The sequence below is a fragment of the Urtica dioica genome, chromosome 12, assembly GCF_054948205.1.
Source record: "Urtica dioica subsp. dioica isolate 48M chromosome 12, U.dioica_male_clone48M_v1_H2, whole genome shotgun sequence".
NCBI classification, from domain to species: domain Eukaryota; kingdom Viridiplantae; phylum Streptophyta; class Magnoliopsida; order Rosales; family Urticaceae; genus Urtica; species Urtica dioica.
The window spans coordinates 18,557,126-18,580,626 of NC_142767.1; the positions used below are offsets into that span (position 1 = coordinate 18,557,126).

Consider the following 23,501-nt stretch of genomic DNA (forward strand, 5'->3'; position numbering starts at 1 on the left):
ATCCCATCTATACTTTTTTCTCAGTCACTCAAAAAACTTTTATTCTCGAGTATGTTAAATTTTTCATCATTCTCTCATGACCCCACTCTTTGCTCAACTTTTTTATTGCACCGCCTTGGATGTCTCTTGCTATATTGGGGTCCAATATGTTCGGTTTATTTCATGTCTTTATTATTTATTATAGGGCCTAGTTTTAGATCACATTACGTACTAATCTCAACTTTCTCAGGGTATTTAATTTTGGCATGTTGATCATGAAGTGGCAGTCATCTTTTATCTCTGACTCTGAACCTGATCACATTCACATTTATTATATAACGATCAATTTATACCTTGTTTTGGCATAATCAACGTATGATCATAAATGATAACAGGTTTTTAGTTAGTCAGCAGCAGATAAAATGATATATAGGTTTCAGCGCTATATATATATATATATACATATATATATAACGAGATAATAAGAATTGATATATTCGTCATTATATTTTATCAAGAGATTAAAAATAATAAGTTCATAGATAAAGTAACAAAGAATACTTGATAAGTTTAACCTAGCTAGAGAGAATTTTAGGGTGTGTTAGTATTGAAACTCGTTCTTTAATTGCTACTAGGAGATTATAAATGTGACACGTCTCATCATAAATAAATAGCAGCAATAATGTTGTTTTTTTTAGAGGCGCTTACATGATCATTCAAATCCATAAATGTGATAGCTATCCTAATTGAGAAATATGAGGCATTTTAGGCACAAGAGTTGTCTTTCCAGCTACAGAAACTCTAATGTGACAAGCATACCTCAAAATCCTATTCATAAACTATACAAAATTAAATTTTGGTAGTTGAATATTTGGTAGTTCCACTAAAGGTATATAAACATGGACGAAAAGTGGTATCACCCAATCCCAATACATCCATGCAGAGGTGTCAAAAGGACCAGATAGCTTAATCCGTTCCTTTTCTTTCGAGCCTAAGAGAGGCGGTGACCCGGACCAGACCCGGATGACCGAGCATGATCGAGTCTAAAGAATAGGTCTTTAGGCCCAACTTAGAACAAAGCCTTCAACCCTCAGAGTTAGGGTCGGACTTGCGCCCAGACTTGAAAAGGATCTAAGTAGAGCCTCAAAAACCGAAACCAAAATCTTTTAAAAATAATAAATAAATATTTTTGGACTAAAAAAATACCCATTCAAATCAAAACAACAACATTTTTAAACTAAAAAGTTATATAATTAATATTAAAATTTAATTTAAGTGTAAATAATAAAATTTATACATAAACATTAACTAACAAATAATATAAATATTTTTTAATTTTAAAAAGATTCGGTTCAAACCGGACATAATTTGAGAATGTGCCCCGACCTGATGAATAAGTCCATTCCCCTCATGAGCAAGATCATTTCTCTCATTACGAAATTGTACACATGCTTGTAGAGCTACTTGATTGACTACGGCATCAGGTCCACATTTCCTGAAGGATGCCATAAATTCCTCCATTTAATTGTAGTACAAAAATTGTTGATGTCGATTTGGGGATCGTCAACAATCACAAATTATAATATGATATATATATTTGATTTATTTAAATATGGGTCTTAGAAGATTTCGTATAAGAAACAGATATTTTAACTAGAAGAAATGAATAAGGACGGACAAAAGAATAAACAATATCTTTATTGATGAATGAATAAATTACAAATGGGCGAAGTGCCGAACTCTAACAGGCGAACTCAACAATGAGAAAATAGCAGAGAAACACTGAGAATAATTGCGTAGGTTTGTGTCCTCGAAAATCAGCATATCGGCTTCTATTTATAGCATAAGAGAATTCGTCGAGGAGGATACGTGTTGATCAGCTCGGCTCTGCCACGTCGCTGGTCGAATTCGTCTCATATCCGGTCTTCGCAACGAGATCTTCTATGTGAAGAATACTGGTTCCTTCGACTAAGTTAACCCGGTCGACTTATCCTTATTTGGCGATCTAGGCTGCTGACTGGGCTTGAAGGCCGGCCTTCAGGAGTCAGACTGGGCTCAGCCAGGCCTTCGAGAGTTAGACTGGTTGGTTGGTGGGCTTTTGATAGAACTAAAGCCCAACTAAAATGATTATGTTTTAAGAAATTGATTTTTGACCCCCACAAAAATCATCTCCAAAATCTCGGTCAAAGAAGGCATACACCAAACATGAATACCCCCTGAAGCCACGAACAAAACACCGATAGAGAAAATCAATTTTGAGTTAAATAAATACTACAACTTCTATCATTTTCAATAAAATCATCAAGTTATAAATCAACAAGCATTTTTTAGGGCGCAAGACAAGCCCTAGCTTGTGGGATATATCTCAGGCCTAACTCGAGCCATTCAACGGCCTCATTTTACCCAACTCGGTTTTGAAAAGAGTCGGATCGACTCATAACTTTAAAAGAGATAAAACAGAGCTATGGAAAATTTCAATTGCCAGCTTTAAATCCAAGAGTTGATGTAAAGCTAAACATCAAATTTATATGAGGGGACAAAAGAGGAACTTAATTAATAATACCAGCTATGAAAAAAAAAAAAATTCAAATGCTATAAAAAATTTGTTATTTCAAAATTGATACGTGACAATGCAATACAATTGAGGTAGCAGATATAGGGTCTAAACAAATGCATGCTTGGCCCAACTTATTATAGTAAACCTATTATTTATAGGATCGTAATAGCTTCTCATTTAATTTCCATTTCACGCACTGAATATATATTGCCCCAGCCTAGATAAAGTAGCTAGTGCCTCATTGTCTTTATTTTGAAATAAAAGTTTTGATCACTGAAATTACGTAAAAAAATATGCATTGTCTACGCTACAGTCTAAGCTAATTTATAGTAGTTGGTGGCCATTTTGGCAATGAATATGAGGCAGAGATCTGTAAACAATACAGCATTGAAGGCAGTGATTGCCGAATGTTTTTTCATTTTTTATTTTTTATTTTTGTATAATTATTACCATTATTGAACATTCTTATTAGTTCGGAAAATGATTTTAATTATTAAAAAAGACATTAAACTTGTTATTATTATTTTGGCTGAAGACCTCATCCATCTCGTGATGGCTATTTTCCCTAGACAATTTTAATTTCTTTTACTTCCAAAATTTATATATTGGCATTTTGTTTTTCGAAGGAAAACTCATTGGGGTGACTAATCAAGCCATGTCACGTTTTAAAGTACATTCTTTTAACGCCCCTCTTTATTTCATTGTCCTTCTAATTAGTACTTAATCGGTACATGCTTTTTTTCTTTTCTTTAGAATCCTTTGAACTTGAACATTTACATGCAAACGTGGATAATAGATGTATATACAATACAAACACGCAATCACATAAATAGCCACTCATAAATTTAGGTTAATTTTTCATAGAAAAAAAATGGAAACTAAGAGATCCACTCAAGCAAACTCAAGTGTCAAAGAAAAAGATAAAAAAAAAAAAAAAAAAAAAAAAAGAGAAGAGTAACAACCGTTATAAGGCCGAAATTGATGAGAGAAAATCACGCTTTCGCGTGGGAATGTTGTGTCATCATTTTATTAGTCATCACTTTTTCCTATCTCTATCCTTCCTCTAAAAGGACAATCTCTATAGAGCATATATATATATATTTATATATATAAAAATAGTGGTGGTGGTGGGGTCGCACGCGTGACTGCTACGACACTCACTCGCCGGAATATGCCTCTCTCTCTCTCTCTCTCTCTCTCTCTCTCTCTCTCTCTCTCTCTCTCTCTCACACACACACACACACACACACACACAACACACGTACACACACATCACGTTTCCCATTCAGTCATCGTCATTTGTCAATTTTTAGCACGGTGATACAACAAATTTGTCACAAAGAATCACTCTTTAGTCCAATTGTTAATTATGATATTTCTCTCTTTTTTTTGGTCTCGTACGTACGTACTTTTTTTTTTTTTTTACTTCAATCGGAATTGGTGGCTGCAAATGGTGAAGTAAATCTTAAGTAGACTGAAAAAAGAAAAAAAAAATTTCCACTAATTTTTTTTTTAAAATAATCTTAATCCGGTACAATATTCTAAACCTTGATTATAAATTTTTAAAATCTCTTCAAATCTCTCACATCCCTACAATTTTAAAACAGGTAATCTCAACCTAATTAGCAATAAGTTACAATTATCGCTTTAGATATTGCCTACCAAACAAAAGTAGATAATAATTTTTTTTTTTCAATCGATGTATAGAGAAGCACGTCTCATATAATTCTGAAAACCTATAATTGGTTTTATGGCATGTACATATCGCATTCAAAACAAAATAATTATAGACTGTTATGAGATGAGAAAGTGAAGCGTTTGAGAGAGACAAAGCAATAGTGGGACCCCACTTTTTAGTAGCACTCTGATACTTGATGAAAAAAGAGTGTAGTGGCGCGGTGTTTATTTGTATTATATATATATATATATATATATATATATATATATATATATATATATATATATATATATATGTAATCTTTGAATTATTATCTTTCGAATCCCAAAGGGTTAATTAGTAATTGGAAAATCAACATTATTTTATTTATATACCTTCTTTGTTATATAACTATAAGAAATGTAATTTACTCTAAAATGAAGGATAATTATGATTCAGAGCTTTATTATATTGCTTTAACCACGCGCCAAATATAAACGAGTAGAGTTGTTATAGATATCCCTTTCCAATTTATTTTTATAGAATATCGGATATCCCTTTCCATTTCAGATTTATCTCTTCTTTTCCTTTGTGTTACAGTGCTGATTATCATGTTTGAGTTAGTTTTTATTTTTTATTTAAAGAAATTGGACTGTGGGAGATAAGAAATATGTCATTATGTGTTGGTTGTTGAAATCTCTCTTTTGCTTTGAAACTATTGGTCAAGGAATAATCGATCGATTTTTTTAAAAACAAAAATGATATAAAAAGTCTTCTAATATGGACAATATATTTATGGTAGTATAATAAATATGTGTTTGATCTTCAGCATCACATGGTTTTCGAACTGAAAATTCGATATCAAAATGATGTTTCTTGACTTTTATCATTGAAGAAAGATCAATATTTAACCTACGTGCATGAAATTTACGGTATATAATCACGATCACGTGCCCCCTACTATAGTAAAGTGAAGTTATATATATCCAATGAAAATGAATATATACAGGTATATATATATATATATATATATATATATATATATATATATATATATATATATAAAAAATATAGTGTGATGAATTGATTATCTGAAGTCACTAGCTAGCAAACAAATCACAGTCAATAGTTTGGTGACCTAGTCATAAATTATTGGAAGCTCACAATTTATAATATCACTAGAAAGGCTCTTCTAATTAACATGAATATCTTATATTAAAAAAAAATTAAAACAGCTTAATTACAAGCAACTTGAATAAATATTCAAAAATTCTTACGATAGAAGACAAAAAATTAGATCACAAATACAATTGTAAATACAGTAGGAACTGTGGGTTAACAATTTTTCACATAACACATGTGATCAGGCAGGAAACCAATACCAGTTCAGAGTGGACTATAGCTCTCCCTAAAAAATAAATTTACATTTTTTACCCATTTTTCATTTATTTTTACATTTTGTTTACCTACAAAATTTTATAAATCAGTCGCCCTCTCCCGATTTTTTTTTTCAAATTAACTTCCGCTAATCTAGATTCTTTGCTTCGTCCCTGCATGTGATGTATCACAAACTCGATAAAGACAAAGTCGACGACGCTGATAAGCTCCAAATAACGATTTTGAATCAATATATAGCTTATCGTTGGTGATAGATCCAGCGGAATCCGAAAAAATTAGGGACATGAAAAAATATGTCAATTAAGTCGAGAACTTTTTTCAGCAGTCTAGACAATAATTCACAGTCTCAACGCCTTAAAATAAGCAACGGAATTGGAGATTCAAAACCCTATAATATTTTAGTTTAGTTTTCTTGAGCTAGTTGGCAGTTTTTCCCTTTTATATAAGGATGTACCTTCTAACTTATCAACACTTTTTTGGGAGTCAAGACCAATGATAAATTTATATTGACACTGTATTGGTTCAATTCGATTTTGAATTTTGTTAATTTATATCAAGTTTTTGGTTTTAAAATTCCAAATATAGACTAATTTAGTTTGATCAAAACTTGAGCTTTTTACTAGTTTAGTTATGTTAAGTTTTAGTTTTAATCAATTAACCATCAATATAAATTGAATCTCGGCTACAAAATAAGCAGTATTGAATATTGGTTACGTAATAGTTAGACATTTTATTATATAGGAAAAATCATGGACGAGCCACGATTTTTTTACTTTATGTTACTTTAGTGTAATCTATGACTTCTTCTATTTTATAATTAGCAACGTTACATGTTCTGCTAAAATTTTGGCGTCTGTGTAGAGTAGATGATAGTTTTAACTCGAAGAAAAAACAAGCATCCATGGATTTATTTTTGGGATAAGGTATAAGATTCTTCTTGAACTCAGTACTCGATAACAATTTGCACATTCAACTCGAATTTGTTGCAACAATTGCTTTGAACTCCTGATTTTCTCGCACGTTATCCATTTCGTCAATATTTCTCAGTTATCTCAGCACGTTTTGATCACGTAAAAATGATTTCAAATTATCATTATGCTAACATCGCCCCTTCCGTCAATATTATTGTATTTATTTTATGAGATAAAACTATATGAGATGAAATTAGAGGACACCTGCTTGGCGTTGGAGATCGGATCGGAATTGAATCTCTGAGAGTTGGTAGAGCCGATTCTTCTGAAAATAGAACCCTCAAACCTGTGAGAGAGTTGTTGGTGCTGATGAAGTGCCATGGAAAGAACTTGTATGTGCAACAACTCTTCGTTACCAATCAATCTTTCGCTATTCAGGCTGTCAATGTTTATAAAAAGATGTGTTTATTTTTCTTCCTTAAAATCCCGTTTAGGGTTTGAGATGGACGGTGAGACAAAGATAGAAGTGCCTGCAGATTCTCCGACCTCGATGCTCGAGGACAGGGTGTGTGCTTCTTTGTATTTCCATCAATGGTGTTCCCTGTTTGAAAAGATTTTCGGTGCTTAGGGAAATTGTTTGGAAATTTGAAGGCTTGGATAAAAACTAGAGAGTTAGGAAAATACTTTGTATATTGCTTGATTCAAAAGTGTAGGAATACATTTCTATTTATACTAGTCTATGAAAATCTCTAGATACAACATTTTCTAGAGAATTCTCCTAATTAATGACACTATGAAAAACGAGATTATTCTAGAATTTCTTACACCCTAAAGACTCTACACAAGAGTATTCTAGATACATGATTCAAAATTACTACATGACTAAGCCCAAAATAACTAAGCCCAAATAACTAAAGAAAGTTAGGCCAAAATCAAGATTATTTTTACAACATTCCTGAGTTTACAAAAGAATAAAGTTTTCATTTTTATAGTTGAATGAAATTAATCAAAGTTTTTATTTTACAAAAGAATAAAGTTTTCATTTTTATCTAAAGCTATGTTGGAGGAAGAAGAGAATATTAATCGAAGCTTGGGCAAACGAAGAAATGAAGAGTGTATCAGAGGATTTAATTGTTTTTGATTGAGGGTTGGTTGTCGTTTGGGGAGGTAGATTAGGGTTTTGTAGTGGGTTTGGTGCAGATTAGGGAGAGGAGGAAGTTTGGTGCAAATTGTAGTGGGTTTGCTTAAGGACGAGACTGAGGTTTCGGTGGCGATGGTGAAGAAATCGGCGGCGATGGGTTGAGAGCGTGGAGTTTGATTTATATTTAAAATTATTTTAAACATTTTTAAATAATAATAATAATATATTTAAAAAAGATAAAATAAAAAAAATTGTGAGGGTAAAAATAACATATAATCTCATTTAATTGCTCACCCGATTAAAACGTGCCCAAATCTTGGATAGTAACAGAATTTTTTGAACGGAAGGGGTAACAGTGCAGCAAACCAAAAATCAGAGTAATATCTGCAACAAATTCGAATTGAAGGTGCACATTGTTATCGAGCATCGAAACGGAGAAATCATGTAATTTATCTTTATTTTCAGTATTAATTGTTTTTGTTTTTAATGGCATTGTGGGTATTTTGAAACAAAAGCAAGGAAGAGTGCAATTTTTTTTTTTTTTTGCTTGTCAAGCACGCGCGGCAGAGAGACCTGAAAAAGGCAATCCCCACTTGATAAATGAAATTCCCATTATATCCCTAAAGAAGGCGACCATACGTACATCATATAACAATACAAATCTACTTTAATTTTCAGCGTTCTCTCTTTTTCATTCCATTTTATTTTTCTTTTCTCGTTTATTATTAATTTACCATTAGTTTTTTTATTTTTTATTTTTAGAGAGGAGAGAGACACCGATAGATCTTCAGTTTTAAATTCTGTTGAGAAAGGAAACTTCTAATGAAGAGAGACTGACGGCTTTGGTACGTGAATAATTCTGCAACGAACTGTCCTTCTCACTGAAGCAAAAATCTAGGATTTTAAATTGTAATTGTTGTTGTTTTCTAAAAATATGCTAGAAAATATTCCATGTAACATCGTATAGTGCGTTTTTAGACTTTTTCTATTTTTTGTTTAATTGGGTCGTGTTTGATCGAAAGTGTCGTTCGACTGTGGTCTCGTTGTTGATTTTTGCATCGTAACTAACTAGAGTGGGTCAATGTCTTGATAACAACAAGAAAATACTTTCAGACCTCATATCTATATATGTTTGTTTTATGATTTTTTATCATATACGTGAGAGACGGTGATAGGCTTTTTTTTTCAGCCCTGCCATTCTGTTGAGCAAATAAAATAGAATTTAGGCAATCTAATATAATGATTGATGATGATTGTGTTCAAAACTTTATTCGTATATTAATAAATACTTTCGGAACACTAATGATGCAAAAAAAAATTATCGTCTATAATGGTAAAAGATTTACTAAAGTCAAACGTGGTGGAAAAAGCATCAGTAAATTTAGTATAATACTATAGTCTATCGTATAAATCTTAATGGACATTAATGACCTAAAATCTAACTTAGCCAACAGCTAGCATGTTTTCCACCTATTAAATGTGAAGAGGGGTTTTTGAGTAATTCCACTGTTTTTCAAATATCCGCGCCAAATTATTTTACATAGTGGTATTTTATTTTTGTCTTTTTTCTGTGGGGAAGCGCAATCATGTCATGTAACAGACACATGATATAGTGGAATAAAAAGGTCGTGTGTTCTGTGTATATATAATTTATATATACGTAGGATAGTACTATAAACTTCTACAAATTTATATGTATATATTTTTGGAAGTTTATTAGTATAAGTAGATGTGATTGGTGACATTTTAGTGAACGCTATATGCTTCTGTTTACTCTGCCAGAATGTTTGGTACGGTGCAAAAGAGGGAGCAAGAAATTATTAAAGTAAATTTAGATGTAAAATTAAAATATAATTCTTTAAAACAAGAGATATATGATGGGAAAAACTTAATTGAGAAAATAAATAATAAACTGCTTGTGACAGGTAAATAATTATTGTTAAATCTTAAATGTCCGAGATTTCATCCTTTGTTAAAATGAGATATTAAGCTACAAAGAAATCCGGCTGGATGAGCGTTGAGAGCTGACGAGCATAAGCTCGTTATCTAATATATATATATATATATATATATATATATATATATATATATGTCAGTTAATTATAGAATACTTTTGTAATGGCAGTTAATTTGACGTACTTTTGCAACATAAAAACCTTCGTAAGCAAAAAAAGTGATTGAGGAAAACAAAAGAAAGAGTTGAGATTAATGTCAATGCAATAAAAATAGAAGCGACGAGCAAAATTAAAAAAGGGAAAAAATTAATGAGGGTGTGGACATTTATATATTAGATTTTAAATAGCGGTTTGGGAATATGGTGGGAAATTGAAATATGACTTTCTTGGATCCTGTGAGAAACATTCTCACTGTTACACATGTTCATCAATTTATTTGTTAGCCAAAGATAAAGGAAACAAGGAATGATGATAAAAGTACCACACCCAACACGACAATTATTTTCAATAAATAAATAAATTAAAAGACAAAAACAAAAACAAAAACAGAAATAGAACCGCCAAATAAAGTATTTCGCCGATATATCAGACAAAGATAGTAGGGAAAAAAAAGAAAAAAAAACCAGATCAGACTATTAGTAGTCTCAGATCAGATGTATTATTAATTCGACGAGAGCAGAACCAAAGCATGAAGATGAAAAGAGAAAGTTGCAATTCTTTCTCTCTCTAAATACGAAATTTTCCCTCTCAAATTCTCTCTTTTTTTTCTCTTTGAGTCTAAAAAAAGTAAAATAAATTTCGGAAATGTCATCCCACCGAACCAAACAATGATGATAATGATGAAACAGTCTCTGTTCCAATTATCACTCCGGAAAAGCGCACAAACACCATCTTCAAATCTTCTTCCTTATTCTCTTGATCATAAATATTTCATTTCCACCACCAAACTCTCTTCTCTTCACACCACGAAATAAATAAATAAAAAACACAACGCCATTATGAAAAAAGAGCTGATCTTCGCCGCTGTGATTACCTCTCTCCTTATTATCCTCTCGGCAAACTCCGCCGCCGCTTCGTCTTCTCCGATTCATTCCTTCGCTCTTTTGACGATCAAGAACTCTTTGAGCGACCCGTTGGGCTCGCTCAAGGACTGGATCGACGAAACGCGGTGGTGCTCGTGGTCCGGCGTGACGTGTCACGCCGGAAGCGACCGGGTCGTCGGGCTCGATCTCTCGGGACGGAACTTGTCGGGTCGAATCCCTGAGGAGATTCGGCTTTTGTCGGCGCTGACGTGGCTGAACCTGAGCCGGAACGGTTTCAGCGGGCCGTTTCAGCCGGCGGTTTTCAAGCTCGCCGGTCTGAGAGAGCTCGATATCAGCCGGAACGACTTCAATTCGACGTTCCCGGCGGGGGTTTCGAGGCTCGGCGTGCTTCGGGGTTTTTACGCTTACAGTAACAGCTTTACCGGGAAGCTTCCGGCGGAGTTCTCAGAGCTTCGGTTTCTCGAGGAGCTCAATCTCGGCGGGAGCTACTTCATCGGGAGCGTTCCGACGGAGTACGGGAAATTCCGGCAGCTGAAGAGCCTTTACCTCGCCGGGAATTCGCTGGACGGAGAAATTCCTATGGAGCTAGGGTTTTTATCGGAGCTCGAGAGGATGGAGATCGGGTACAACGGCTTCTCCGGCGAGCTTCCGAGTGAGCTAGGGTTTTTGAAGAAGCTTAGGTATTTGGATATCTCCAATGCTAATCTCTCCGGTTCGATACCAGCTGAAATCGGAAATTTGACGGCTTTAGAGAATCTGCTGCTTTTCCGGAACCGATTCTCGGGGGAGATTCCGGCGACTCTCGGAGGTCTGAAATCTCTGAAGGTCCTCGATCTTTCGGACAATTACCGACTCTCCGGTCCAATCCCGACCGATCTCTCTGACCTATCGGAGCTGACCTTCCTTCACCTGATGAACAACAACCTCACCGGAGAAATCCCAGAGCGAATCGGCGAGCTTCCGAACCTCGAAATCCTTCTACTATGGAACAACTCTCTCTCCGGCGTGATCCCGAAGAGCCTCGGCTCGAGCGGAAAGCTCACAAAGGTCGATCTCTCGACGAACTCTCTCACGGGACCGATCCCGCCTCACATCTGCAACGGAACTCGGCTCGAGAAGCTTCTTCTGTTCTCGAACCGCCTCTCCGGACCCTTCCCGGCCTCACTCGCCACGTGTACGTCCCTCACGCGCCTCCGCGTGCAGTGCAACCGCCTCTCCGGCCCAATCCCAGACGGCTTCGCCGGCTCCAAAACCCCAAGCCTCAGCTTCGTCGACATCAGCGACAACGAGTTCTCCGGCCCTTTACCCGACGGACTCGGAGAATCCCCCGCGCTGGGGTACTTCAACGCGTCCCAGAACCCGCTCCGGTCGCCTCTGCCGGAGAATGTATGGAAGTCGCCGGGGCTGCAGATCTTCTCGGCGAGCTCGTGCGAGCTCGTCGGACCGATCCCGGATTTCGTGGGCTGCGAGCACGTGTACAAGATCGAGCTTCAGCGAAACTCCCTCGCCGGAAACATCCCGTGGGACATCGGACACTGCGAGAAGCTCATCTCCCTAAACCTGAGCCGGAATCTCTTGGACGGAATAATCCCGTGGGAGATCTCGACCCTCCCGGCGATCACCGCCGTCGACCTCTCCTGGAACAACCTCTCCGGAACCATCCCCTCAAACTTCGCCAACGTCAGCACGCTCGAGACTTTCGACGTGGCCTTCAACCGCCTCTCCGGCGCCGTCCCGTCCGGCGGCGCCGCCGTTTTCTCCTTCGCCGGGAACGACGACCTCTGCGGCGGACCCACCGGCCGGCCCTGCTTGAACCCCGCCCTCGCCGACGCCGCCGCCGCTGCGGCGCCGCCGGCGAGGAGGAAGGCCGGGCCGGCGGTGATGTGGCTGGCCGCGGCGGCGCTGGGGATAGGGCTGTTCGCGGTCGCCGCCGGGACCCGGTGCTTCCGAAACGCCGCGAGAGAAGGGAAGGAGCGGAGCAGCGAGTGGAAGATGACGGCGTTCCAGCGGCTGAACTTCACGGCGGATGACGTGGCGGCGCGTGTGGCGGCGGGGGGAGAGAAGGTGGTGGGGATGGGGGCGGCGGGGACGGTGTACCGGGCCGAGATGGCCGGCGGGGAAGTCATAGCCGTCAAAAAGCTGTGGGGGATCGGGCGGCGCCGGAAGGAAGCGCCGGCGCGGCGGAGGAAGACGGCGGAGGCGGCGGAGGTGGAGGTGCTCGGGAGCGTGAGGCACCGGAACATCGTGAGGCTTCTCGGATGGTGCGGCAACGGAGAGACCACAATGCTGCTCTACGAGTACATGCCTAACGGAAGCCTCCACGATATCCTCCACGGCGGCGCCGGAGCCGCCGCCGCCGCCGGAGAAGAAAAGGACGGCAGAGGAGTGCTGAGCTGGCTGACGAGGTACAACATAGCGCTTGGGGTGGCTCAGGGGGTTTGTTACCTCCACCATGATTGCGATCCTCCGGTGGTCCACCGAGATTTAAAGCCGGCGAATATTCTCCTCGATGCTGACATGGAGGCTCGCGTGGCGGATTTTGGGCTCGCGAAGATTCTCAGCGCCGGAGCTCAGTCCATGTCACTCATCGCCGGCTCCCACGGCTACATTGCTCCCGGTAAGTTTTTTTTTTTATATTTTTTGTTAATTTAATTATTAATGGTAATGGTGTGGGGTCAATGGGGTTGACTTGAATACGGAATGGATATATTATTCTTATTGTCTCTTGTTTGTATTGTGTGTTGCTTGGTTGATTTTGGTGTTTATTGTTTTTTTTTTTTTTTTGGCGTTACATGGTTTTTGAGTATTATGTTATCCCTGATTTATTTAGAACACTAGTGATCATTAGGCTCATCAATACGTATTTATGACAACTAATTAAAGGTTGAGTGAATATACTATATATATAGTATTATGTCTTTTACTGTTTCATGTACTACAAGGCGTGGTGTGGGCACGCACTAGTCAAATTTGAGACTCGCCCGCTTTTCTTTTTTGGTGCATATCTAGCTCAAGATTTTCTAAGTGAGAAAAAAAACAAAAAAGGATGAGAATTAGGAGGCAAAAGAAAAGGGCTTTAGTTTGTTTCTCGTTATGGTGGGGTTATGGCCATAATGACATAGATTTTCACATTCATTACTAATGATCAACATTTATCTCATTCTCTTGCAAAATAAAATAAAATAAAAGTTTTTATTTTTATTTTTAAGCTTCGAATGCAAATTAAAAGTTGATCTGGACATTATATACCATCACTTCCTTTTTATTTACTTATAAAGCATTGCTTATTTTCTTATAAAAACAAATTAAAAAAAAGCTTAATTTTGTATACCAATTATACCCTTGCTACTTTAAACAAGCATTGCATATGTATCATAATTATTTTAAAAGTAAAAACAATCCTCTTTCGGTTCTCTCCTTTTTTTTGGGTGCTGGCGAAAAAACCTACACATCACTATTGCGCATGACATACATTATGTCTTTTTACGGTTTTACCTCTTTTTATCTCTTTCTTTCACCCTATGTATAATATAACCATGCATATACATCATCATCATCTTCATCTCTAAATTCCGTGGGCCCCACACGTCATGATCCATCGTCCCACGTCACACTTTTGACTTGACTCCTTCCCCAATCCCATGCACACACACACAACACAATCACTAAATATCTACGTCTTTTTTTTTTTCTTTTTTTTATATGTCTCAGAATACGCGTACACGTTGCAAGTGGACGAGAAGAGCGACATATACAGCTACGGCGTCGTTTTAATGGAGATAGTGAGCGGTCGGAGAGCCGTGGAGGCCGAGTTCGGCGACGGAAACAGCATCGTCGACTGGGTCCGCGCCAAGGCCAAGACCAGGGAAGGCCTCACGGAGATTCTCGACCCCAACGCCGGCGCCGAGTGCCCTCCGGTCAGGGAGGAGATGACACGTGTCCTCATGATCGCGCTCCTTTGCACGTGCCGTTCCCCTTCCGACCGGCCCTCCATGAGGGACGTCGTCCTCATGCTCCAGGAAGCCAAGCCCATGCGAAAGTCGCCGGACCTTAGCGCTGATGATCGGACTGTTAATATTAGCGTCGTTAGTGGCGTGACACGTCATCATGACGACGAGGGTCGTAGTTTGTCTCAGGATTCGTCATCCCTGGATTGTTGATATACTGATATACGATATCCATCCTTAAGTCAATATATATAGTCGACCTAGCTATGTACGTCGTTTTCTTATTATGTTATTATAGTAGCTCTTTTACTAATATATTAAGGGGTTTTTTTTTTCTTCTTAATTGTGGGAGGGAGATTGGTATAGAAGGAGATGTGATTTTTTTTTTTTAGATTTTTTTTTTTTTTTTGTTAATGGAAGTTGGTTCTGATTTCTCTTTTGTGCATTGTGTTTTAATAATTGGGCGCCATGTGTTATTGTTTGTACGGTAATATATTAATGAGTTACATTCAAGCAACAACAACAAAAAAAAAGTTATATATTGATGAGTTAGTTTTCGCTTGCTAGATCTCATGCATTATCTTTAGGCATTGAACTCATACATCATAAGAAAATAAAAAAAAGTTATAGGAAAGATAAAAAGAAAAATCGTATACATCATGATACATTTACAAATAACTAAACTTTAATGTACAATTTGAAAAAAAAAATATGCACATATTTCTACTAATATATATACTATTTTATTTTGTGTGACGTATCGTATTGTGCATGGCTTTTTTTTCACACTGTACGGTCGTCCCCACCAATTAAATCGCATATGGGCGTTTCTTAATATATATATATATATATATATATATATATATATATATATATATATATATATATATGTATCGTTGAGATTACAAATCTAAGAAGTCAATCTACGAAGGTAAATTTATAACCAACGTATATATAAATGACTCTCTACATGACAAATATAAATTAATAAAATTTTAATAGCTTTGGGTTCTCACCAACACCAAAGCTGCTTGAATGCAATGCGTTCTTAAAGTGGTCTCCTTTTCCTGGTAAATGGTAATATATAAAATGTCAATTTTTTACAAAAGTTCAACTCACGTCAAAGTTTCAAACAATGCATGCTCAATCTGTAACTATACTTTCTACTGTAATAAATAGATGGCTACTTATAATTGATCCTCGCTCTGAGTTGGGTCAATTCTATTTGACCCATTAACATGACGAAAAATAGACTCAAAGAAAGGTAAATGGGCTTTATTTAATTTAATATTAAGAATTTACACTTGAATAATATTATTAAAATTGAAGATTTTCCTTAAATTCAATCAAAAGTATATAATAAAGACAAATGTATGAGTAGGGCACGTAGATATATGTTAACAAATCTAAAATTAGTTAATAGTTAATTCATGATTTAATGATATCTATGTCAAAAATTATGTATTTGTTGACATACATCTATAATACTGATCACTATTGCATTTGTCAATTATATTTGGTTGATTTTGGAAACACATCTTTAATTTTACTAATATTTGAGTCCGATTCCCTTAATCTTAATTTTTTTTTTAAATAACAAATCTTATGCCCCTTTATATTTATACTCACCAATTACACCCATATTTCTTGATCATTTTATGGTTTTGAATCATGTCTCATGTACCCGAACCTCATTTTCAAAAAACAATTTATATCTAGGAGAAACTCTCTAAATTTCAACTCTGTTTTCAACAAACATATACAAGAGGAATCCATAGACAAGTATCACTTGTATATATAAATTTGATGACATCTAATCACAATCACTTTACTTTTAAAAATTGTAACTCCGGTTTATGAACTTCATTTTAACGAATTTAAATTGTCGAACCTTTTCTATCTACACTAAAACTATCTACGAGGAAGTTTGGAAAGTTGTTATGATTTAAAAAATAAAAATTAATTCCATACATTTTATCCTACATCATCATAAATTTTAAGACGTTGCATCTTAAATTTATAGGATACTACATCCTACAACTTTATAGCGCGTTGACATTGAATTTATGATGGACATGCATGAGTTAATACTTATTTAACTTACATGTTGCATGTGCATTAAGTTTAGGCAACTGAGTCATAAAGTGTAAATCAAAATATTATTTATTTTATGAGTTTACAACATTTTAATTACATGTCACATGAACATAAGTATTAGTCTGAGATAGATATAAGTTATAACGTTTATGCTTCTTTTGCATTAAATTTATGTCGCAATGTCATAAAATCTAGGGCGTTACATCGTAACTTTTATATTTATTTACGAAATATTTTGGTACATAGAAGTGTTTGATAATTTCTCTTTGTAGCTATAGATAATTTCTATAGACACTTAATTTTTTAGAATAAAAAAATAAAAATTCATGTTCTGTATTTTTTTTTTTAAGAAACAAAACCAACCTTTTATCTATCATATCTATAGACCTATAAGTTCATGTGAATAAAAATGTCTATTAAACTTCATGCATAAAATAAAAAAGAAAACACAATATACTCTTAAAATGTGTATAATCTAGAACTATCAAAGGGTTTGGACCGTCTATGGGCTACCTAGGACTGTTGAGCAATGAGCCTCAGAGATCTGCCCGTCCATAGCCTAAATTGGAGCCCAACCTTTTTAATATATATCTATGGGATTTGGACCAAAATATTAAAGAAATTGAATTTTTTTCTTAAAAGCATACATATGTATTAGTGGGCCATAAATGTACGTCAATAAATTCATTATTTGTTGATATGTACGTCAATAAATCCATGATTGAAATTAGGCCATACATTTATGATAACAAATTATAAATTTGTTGACATAGATTTATGGACTACTAATGTTTTGTCCCTAATTATATTTTTGGTTAATTCTGGAAAAAATCATTAATTATAATAATAGGTTGGGTCCGATTCCCTATATTTATTTCAATCATAAATTATATTTTATGTAAATAAATCTTTTTATAATTAAAAAAAAAATCAAACTTAAACTAAAATTATAATTTGTTATCAATCATTCTTTTTTATTTTTTTTATCTAAAGTGAAAATTTGTTTCATGTATATGAAATTTTTTATTATTTTTCTTATTAGAAATGCATTTTTAATTTAAGGAAAATTGCCAAAAGTAGGACTAAATTATTAATTTGTTTTTTTTAAGGGTTTTGGGTTGGGCTTTTTTGGGTCGGTTAGGCCCTTTTTTAAGACAAGCCTATGTTTAACCATCCGATCCAATGGTAAAACGCGAAGTCTCGGATTGGACCCGAGGTCCTTACTCGACCATGAAAGGCTTGTATCAAGCCTAGACTTCTTTGGGCTTGAAAAAAAAAAAGTCGAGTAAGCTCTTTCGACAGCTTTATGAGTATAAACATATTTTCTAGACATTTTATACTGATTTTTTTTGGGGGGGATGACTAGATTGCAATGTGTGTACAGTTTATTTTATTATATCAACGTAGATGACTAATAAACACTCTTATTTCGTGTTAGAAAGTTGGGTTTTGGCCATTTTACGCAGTTCTATTGTCTTATGTAATGCTCACATTAAATACATGCAATTTATATGGACTTAACTGATATTAAATATAGTTGACTCCAGATGATAAATATTAACTCACCACAAGTGTAGCAACGCATGTGACAGATTTCTCCAATTCCTCCAAATTTTCCAATTCTTGTTTATTGGTAATCAGGAGCTCAGTGACCATGTAAAGTATTCTCTCAAGCTGACATAGTTAATTACATTTTTTAGTGCGTAAAAAAAATTGATTTAGCTATAAAAAATTATATTAAAACGAACCTGTGCAAAAAATCCAGTAATGATCTCTACAATGCCATCCATAGCGACCATAGCCTCGGTCATGGCTTCGTACGCAGACATAATATCTCCCTATATATATATATATTATAAATTAACTTAATGTGTGCTCTGAAATAGAAAATACGTTTTAAATATTACCTTAGCACCGTGGATTAGAGGAAGTCTATTGGAAAGTGTTGACAAAGTTGTGACTAACACGGCCACGGATTCTTGATTTCTTTTGTCCAATTTTGCCCAATTGTTGAGGAGTGAAATCTGGGGATTCAAAATCATGAACAACTTGATCTCGAATTTGAGTTTTTGAACTTGAAGTCTCTTCTCTAAAAGGGAGTTCCTCATCACATAGATCCGAAGCCACACGGATAATAGTTTATCCTGAATGATAACATTTTGAAAATAAATTAACAAGTCCACGACATATAAATAATATATTGCGATGGCCTTGGCCTATGCGCAGTGATACTATCCAGATCATAGTTTATTTTTATCTATTTATAAAATGTAATATTAAAATCAATATGAACATGGATTTTTCTATTGAATTGTTTTATTTATAAAAAATTAATTATTAATATTACTAGAATCATACCCAAAAAAAAAAATATGTGTAAACATTAATAGAGAGACTATGCAAAGAAAAAATTAGATTATCATAAAGTTAAGCTAAAAAAAATAGTTATCTTAAAGACCGAAACGCAACTATACAAAAATTCAATTTTATTATAATTTGTAAAGGAATCGTCCCGTGCCATTCTAATTAATGATGACATATACAAGTCTAAAATTGAGAAATAAAAATAAAAACTATGTGCATATTACTATATACATGCCCTTTACACAAAAAAAAAAAAAAAAAAAAAAAAAAAAAAAAAAAAAAGTATTAAACCACTTAGTCAAGGGTTGAAACAAACCATACATTTTTAGCATAAAAAAGAGAAAGATAGTAGTTAATTGAAGTCTCTAAAACATGATTAACGACATATTAATGCTAACCTGAGCACGGGTGTTAGTAGCGGAAACGGCAAGCTGAGCTCTAGCGTTGACAAACCTCCACTGAATCAAACGATTACACAAAACCCTAAAGCTGTGAAACTCCTCCTCTTCCACCGGCGACACTTTCTTCTGCCGGAAATACCGAAAAACTCCCCCAACTCCGCCGGACTTTTTTCCCTCTGCCACCGCAACCGTCTTCACCACCACCGAAGACGAAGACCGCCCCGGCGAGAGCGCCCACGCCGATGCCCCTCTAAGCCTCGCCGCGGTAAATAATCCCCCGAAACGCCCCTCCGACGAGGCCTTGCTATTAGTACCCGCCTTCTACGGCCAGCAAAAAATATAAGAAGAAAAAAATGGTCACAAAAATAAACTTTTGGAGTTGCTTTCTAAAAAGGTTCCATCTCGAAATTAATTATAATTCATGACTATAAAAAACTTTGTTAGTTCTTATTATTTTTTTATAATGTCAGATTAATAGATTCTTAAGGGACGGTGATTTTTTAAGTTCTCGTTTGTGAATCTATAAAATAAAATAAAAAGATGTACAATTTTAATTTTGTTATACATAAAAAAAAAAAAAAAAGAGTTACTCCTTACTCGTGTCAATAAAAAAAATAGAGAAAAATAATAATGACTCATTTATTTGGACTAATAAAACATAAACACAGAAAAGCATACCTCGGCTGCGGGTGGGGTAGGAATGAATCCGTAGGCTTTGATCATCATCGGAGAAGACGAAGAAGAAGAAGAAGAGTTTGGGACTGTTTTTTTGCTGGTTTTGGTGAGAGGCCTTGTTTCGGTAGTGGACTTTGAGCGGTGGCTCAGCCTTTGGCTGACGCCGGAGCTAGGGCTGGTGGTGGACGACCTGCACACCGACACGGCGGAGCTTCCGCTCCGGCTCCGGTGGAGTTCCGGCGAAGGAGGTTGGCTGTGGTGCTGGCGCCGCCGGGAATATGTTCTGCTTTCCATTGTATAATATATCTAAATTAGTGATTCCAAATGTTGGTGTGTTACGATTTACGAGAATGGTTTTAAAAGGCTACGTTGTATATAATATATAGATATTTATATACATATATATATATATATATATATATATATATATATATTTACGATGACCATTTATTTTTTATTTTTTTTGGTAGTACTGGAAGGAAAAAGGTATTCGTTTGGTAGAAGTGATTGAGAGCACGTTTATACGTTTATGCGTTGACGAAGTTGATCCAATGCATGTCTCCAACCGAAACCATATTATATATATACTCGTACTAAATTTAACTCATACGTTCAAGGCTTCCACGAATTGACAAAGGGAAACTTTGACCTTGGGAGTTTTTTTATTTATTTTTTATTTATATAGTATTAAATACTAATTATAGTGATATATGCATAGTTGAACGCGTGTTTATTACATTTGGTTATATTTTGTAACAAATAATTATCATGCTATGCGCATCGAGGTGTGCAAGTTTGATTAAGTTACGTTGATTTTTAATCATTTTTTTAATCCATCTATTTAAACTTCTTACGTTTAAATTCTAACATAATTATCTAAAAATAGAAAATAATCAATATTAATACAATGCGCACCATACTACTAAAGAGGTAGCTATAAGTTGAACTACATATTTAATATTTTATTAGCGGGACTATAATTTTATATATAGGTAGTCATTTTGCATTTTTTATAATTTTTTTTAAAATGGTACTATTGATCAAATTACATGACATACTAGCAGTGTAACCACAGATGACACTATTAACCAAAATTACATGATTTACGGATTTAGTACATGACCATTAAGTTGAAAAATAATAAATCTTCTATTTGTAAAGGAACATGCATTTATGCAACCCATGGAACAAATGATTATTTTTTAATTTAACTTAATAGTAAAAATAAGTACAATTTTAAATAATATTTAATATAACTTAATCATATATTAATTTTTTTAATAGATTTACAAAATGATATTGGAGTTTTTTTACAAAATTTAATATAGATAGATGGTTTTTAAAGAGAAGTTTCATTTTGTAGACCTAAAAACTATCAAAATATCAAGACTAGACTCATTAGTTCAATAATATCCGAAATTGGACTTTTGGACACTTTTCGGACAAAAATACCCTTGCAAGTCCATATATGTATAAAAAGCATCGGATTTCATCAGATTTTGGAGGATTTCATCGGATTTTGAGCACAAATTTTGTGTTGAAGGTCATCGGAAAAATCCGATGAATCTCATCGGAGATCATCGGATTTCCGATGAAATCTGATGATCTCCGATGAGATTCATCGGATTTTTCCAAATTTTTTAAAAAAACTCTCACTATGGAAAAATCCGATGAATCTCATCGGAGATCGGATTTCATCGAAATCCGATGATCTCCGATGAGATTCATCGGATTTCATCGGAATCCGATGATCTCCGATGAGATTCATCGGATTTTTTCATGTTTTTTTTTAGAAATTCTAACTATGGAATTTTTTCCAAAAACGATGCGAAACCCTCAAAATGAGCTCGACCACCGAAAGTTCTAATCCTAGCGCAACCAATTCGAAGGTGACAAGAATTGTGATGAAGAAGATTTGAAAATGAGAGAGGAATATGGATTATTTTAATTTCAGGGGCATTTTTGTCCGAAAAGTGTCCAAAAGTCAAATTTCAGATATTATTAAACTAATGGATCTAATCTTGATATTTTGATAGTTTTTAGGTCTACAAAATGAAATTTCTCGTTTTTAAAACTAAGTGGTGCCATATACAAAAATAATAATAATTAAATGATGGTATCTGCACTTTTTCAAGAACTTGATTTTTGTGATATTTTACTTTTTATTCCTTAATTGTGATGATTATGTTTGGAATTGTGTTTTTATTCCTTCATTATGACTAATCATCATCAGAAACGGGCAGAAAGTTGAGATTTGTGACCAAAGTACCTGACGCGACATTTACGTAAATCACCGTCGAGAAATGCGATTTTTTGTGTCCGCCAAGCTCTTGACCTAACTTAACAATTTGTAGCAAAGCTCGCACTCGAAAATCCCTCTGTTCCTCTTATTAATATCGCCATTTTCTAATCTCTCTTATTCTTCTTATTCTTTTACTTTGAGCCATTCAAGATTAATCTCACATTTATTATTCGATATAACAACTTTGTCCTGTGATCGGCATTGTGTCCTCTGAGAGCAGGTACGATTCGAATCGCCGATTGCACAAGGTTTGCATCGGAAAATCTTATTGATTGTCGCCAAAATCGGACCTAGAGCTGGAACTATAATTATTACATTCTTCTTCATAAGCGCTTCTTCCCTCTTTTGGATTCATCTATCAATGTGGGGTTTTATTCTCTTATATGTATAGTTAAAACTAAAATGAGTTCAATCCGCACAAAATGTAAGTGTTTTATATTAAAGTTTGTAGATTATTCATTGTATTTGTGCTTAAATAATCTGTGAATGAAATATTGTATAAGGCAAATTTTTTTTAATAACATTGTGTACTAGGATCTTTGGTTGGCTTTTTTTTTTTTTTTTTAACAAACACCAGGCTTTTCATTAGACAATTAGTAAAATACTCATCAATACAAAAATCAAACACTTTTTCACAACTAGAAAAGTTAGGACCTCAAATCGTAAAAGATTCAAAACTAGAATCAATTGATGGCTCATCCTCTTAACAACAGTTGACAATATACACACTACATTAGAACAATCACATGGCTCATTAGAAATTCCTCAAAGGTTAATAAATGAATCCAAACGCTTGAGAGTCACCCACCACGATAAAGAACGTTTCAGTGTTTGTACGCCCAGATCTTGAGAGGAAAATTCCGAAGCAATACCATATTTGGGACAAACCTACGTATAAATTTTGGGAACAACCGAGAACCCTTTGTCGGAATGAAGCCCACAATCAGGATCGAGTGCACAAAGCGCACAATTGGCTTTAGATTTGGTGAAGGAGAGAAATGGTGCTAGGGTTATTATGAACCGAATTGCCAGAGCTGTATAGAGGTCTTCAAGCAAGTGAGAGGCCCACTTGAG

At 35.2% G+C, this 23,501-nt stretch overlaps 2 protein-coding genes across 2 annotated transcripts; one reads left to right on the top strand and one right to left on the bottom strand.

Moving 5' to 3' along the window:
• The first annotated feature begins 10,178 nt into the window (after window positions 1-10,178).
• Window positions 10,179-14,923, top strand: PXY (Leucine-rich repeat protein kinase family protein). Its single transcript, XM_089602669.1, has 2 exons — window positions 10,179-13,258; window positions 14,353-14,923. Exons 1-2 carry the CDS (start codon window positions 10,597-10,599, stop codon window positions 14,799-14,801), a joined length of 3,111 nt encoding a protein of 1,036 aa, XP_089458795.1. The 5' UTR covers window positions 10,179-10,596; the 3' UTR covers window positions 14,802-14,923.
• Window positions 14,924-15,583: 660 nt separating this feature from the next.
• LOC149379883 (QWRF motif-containing protein 7-like) lies at window positions 15,584-20,419 on the bottom strand. Its single transcript, XM_089604069.1, has 6 exons — window positions 20,129-20,419; window positions 19,448-19,771; window positions 18,593-18,829; window positions 18,434-18,523; window positions 18,252-18,359; window positions 15,584-15,655 (listed from the first exon to the last, which is right to left on the bottom strand). The coding sequence occupies exons 1-6, from the start codon at window positions 20,417-20,419 to the stop codon at window positions 15,584-15,586; spliced, it is 1,122 nt and encodes a 373-aa protein (XP_089460195.1).
• Between the last annotated feature and the right edge of the window lie 3,082 nt (window positions 20,420-23,501).

What these genes read in the sequence shown, in the direction of transcription:
- PXY (XM_089602669.1), top strand. Translation starts at nt 10,597, where the DNA reads ATGAAAAAAGAGCTGATCTTCGCCGCTGTGATTACCTCTCTCCTTATT. An exon ending in CCACGGCTACATTGCTCCCG is followed by an intron (nt 13,259 to 14,352) that starts GTAAGTTTTTTT and finishes TATATGTCTCAG; the next exon opens with AATACGCGTACACGTTGCAA.
- LOC149379883 (XM_089604069.1), bottom strand. Translation starts at nt 20,419, where the DNA reads ATGGAAAGCAGAACATATTCCCGGCGGCGCCAGCACCACAGCCAACCT. An exon ending in CTCTAATCCACGGTGCTAAG is followed by an intron (nt 18,524 to 18,592) that starts GTAATATTTAAA and finishes ATATATATATAG; the next exon opens with GGAGATATTATGTCTGCGTA. An exon ending in TTACTGGATTTTTTGCACAG is followed by an intron (nt 18,360 to 18,433) that starts GTTCGTTTTAAT and finishes TAACTATGTCAG; the next exon opens with CTTGAGAGAATACTTTACAT.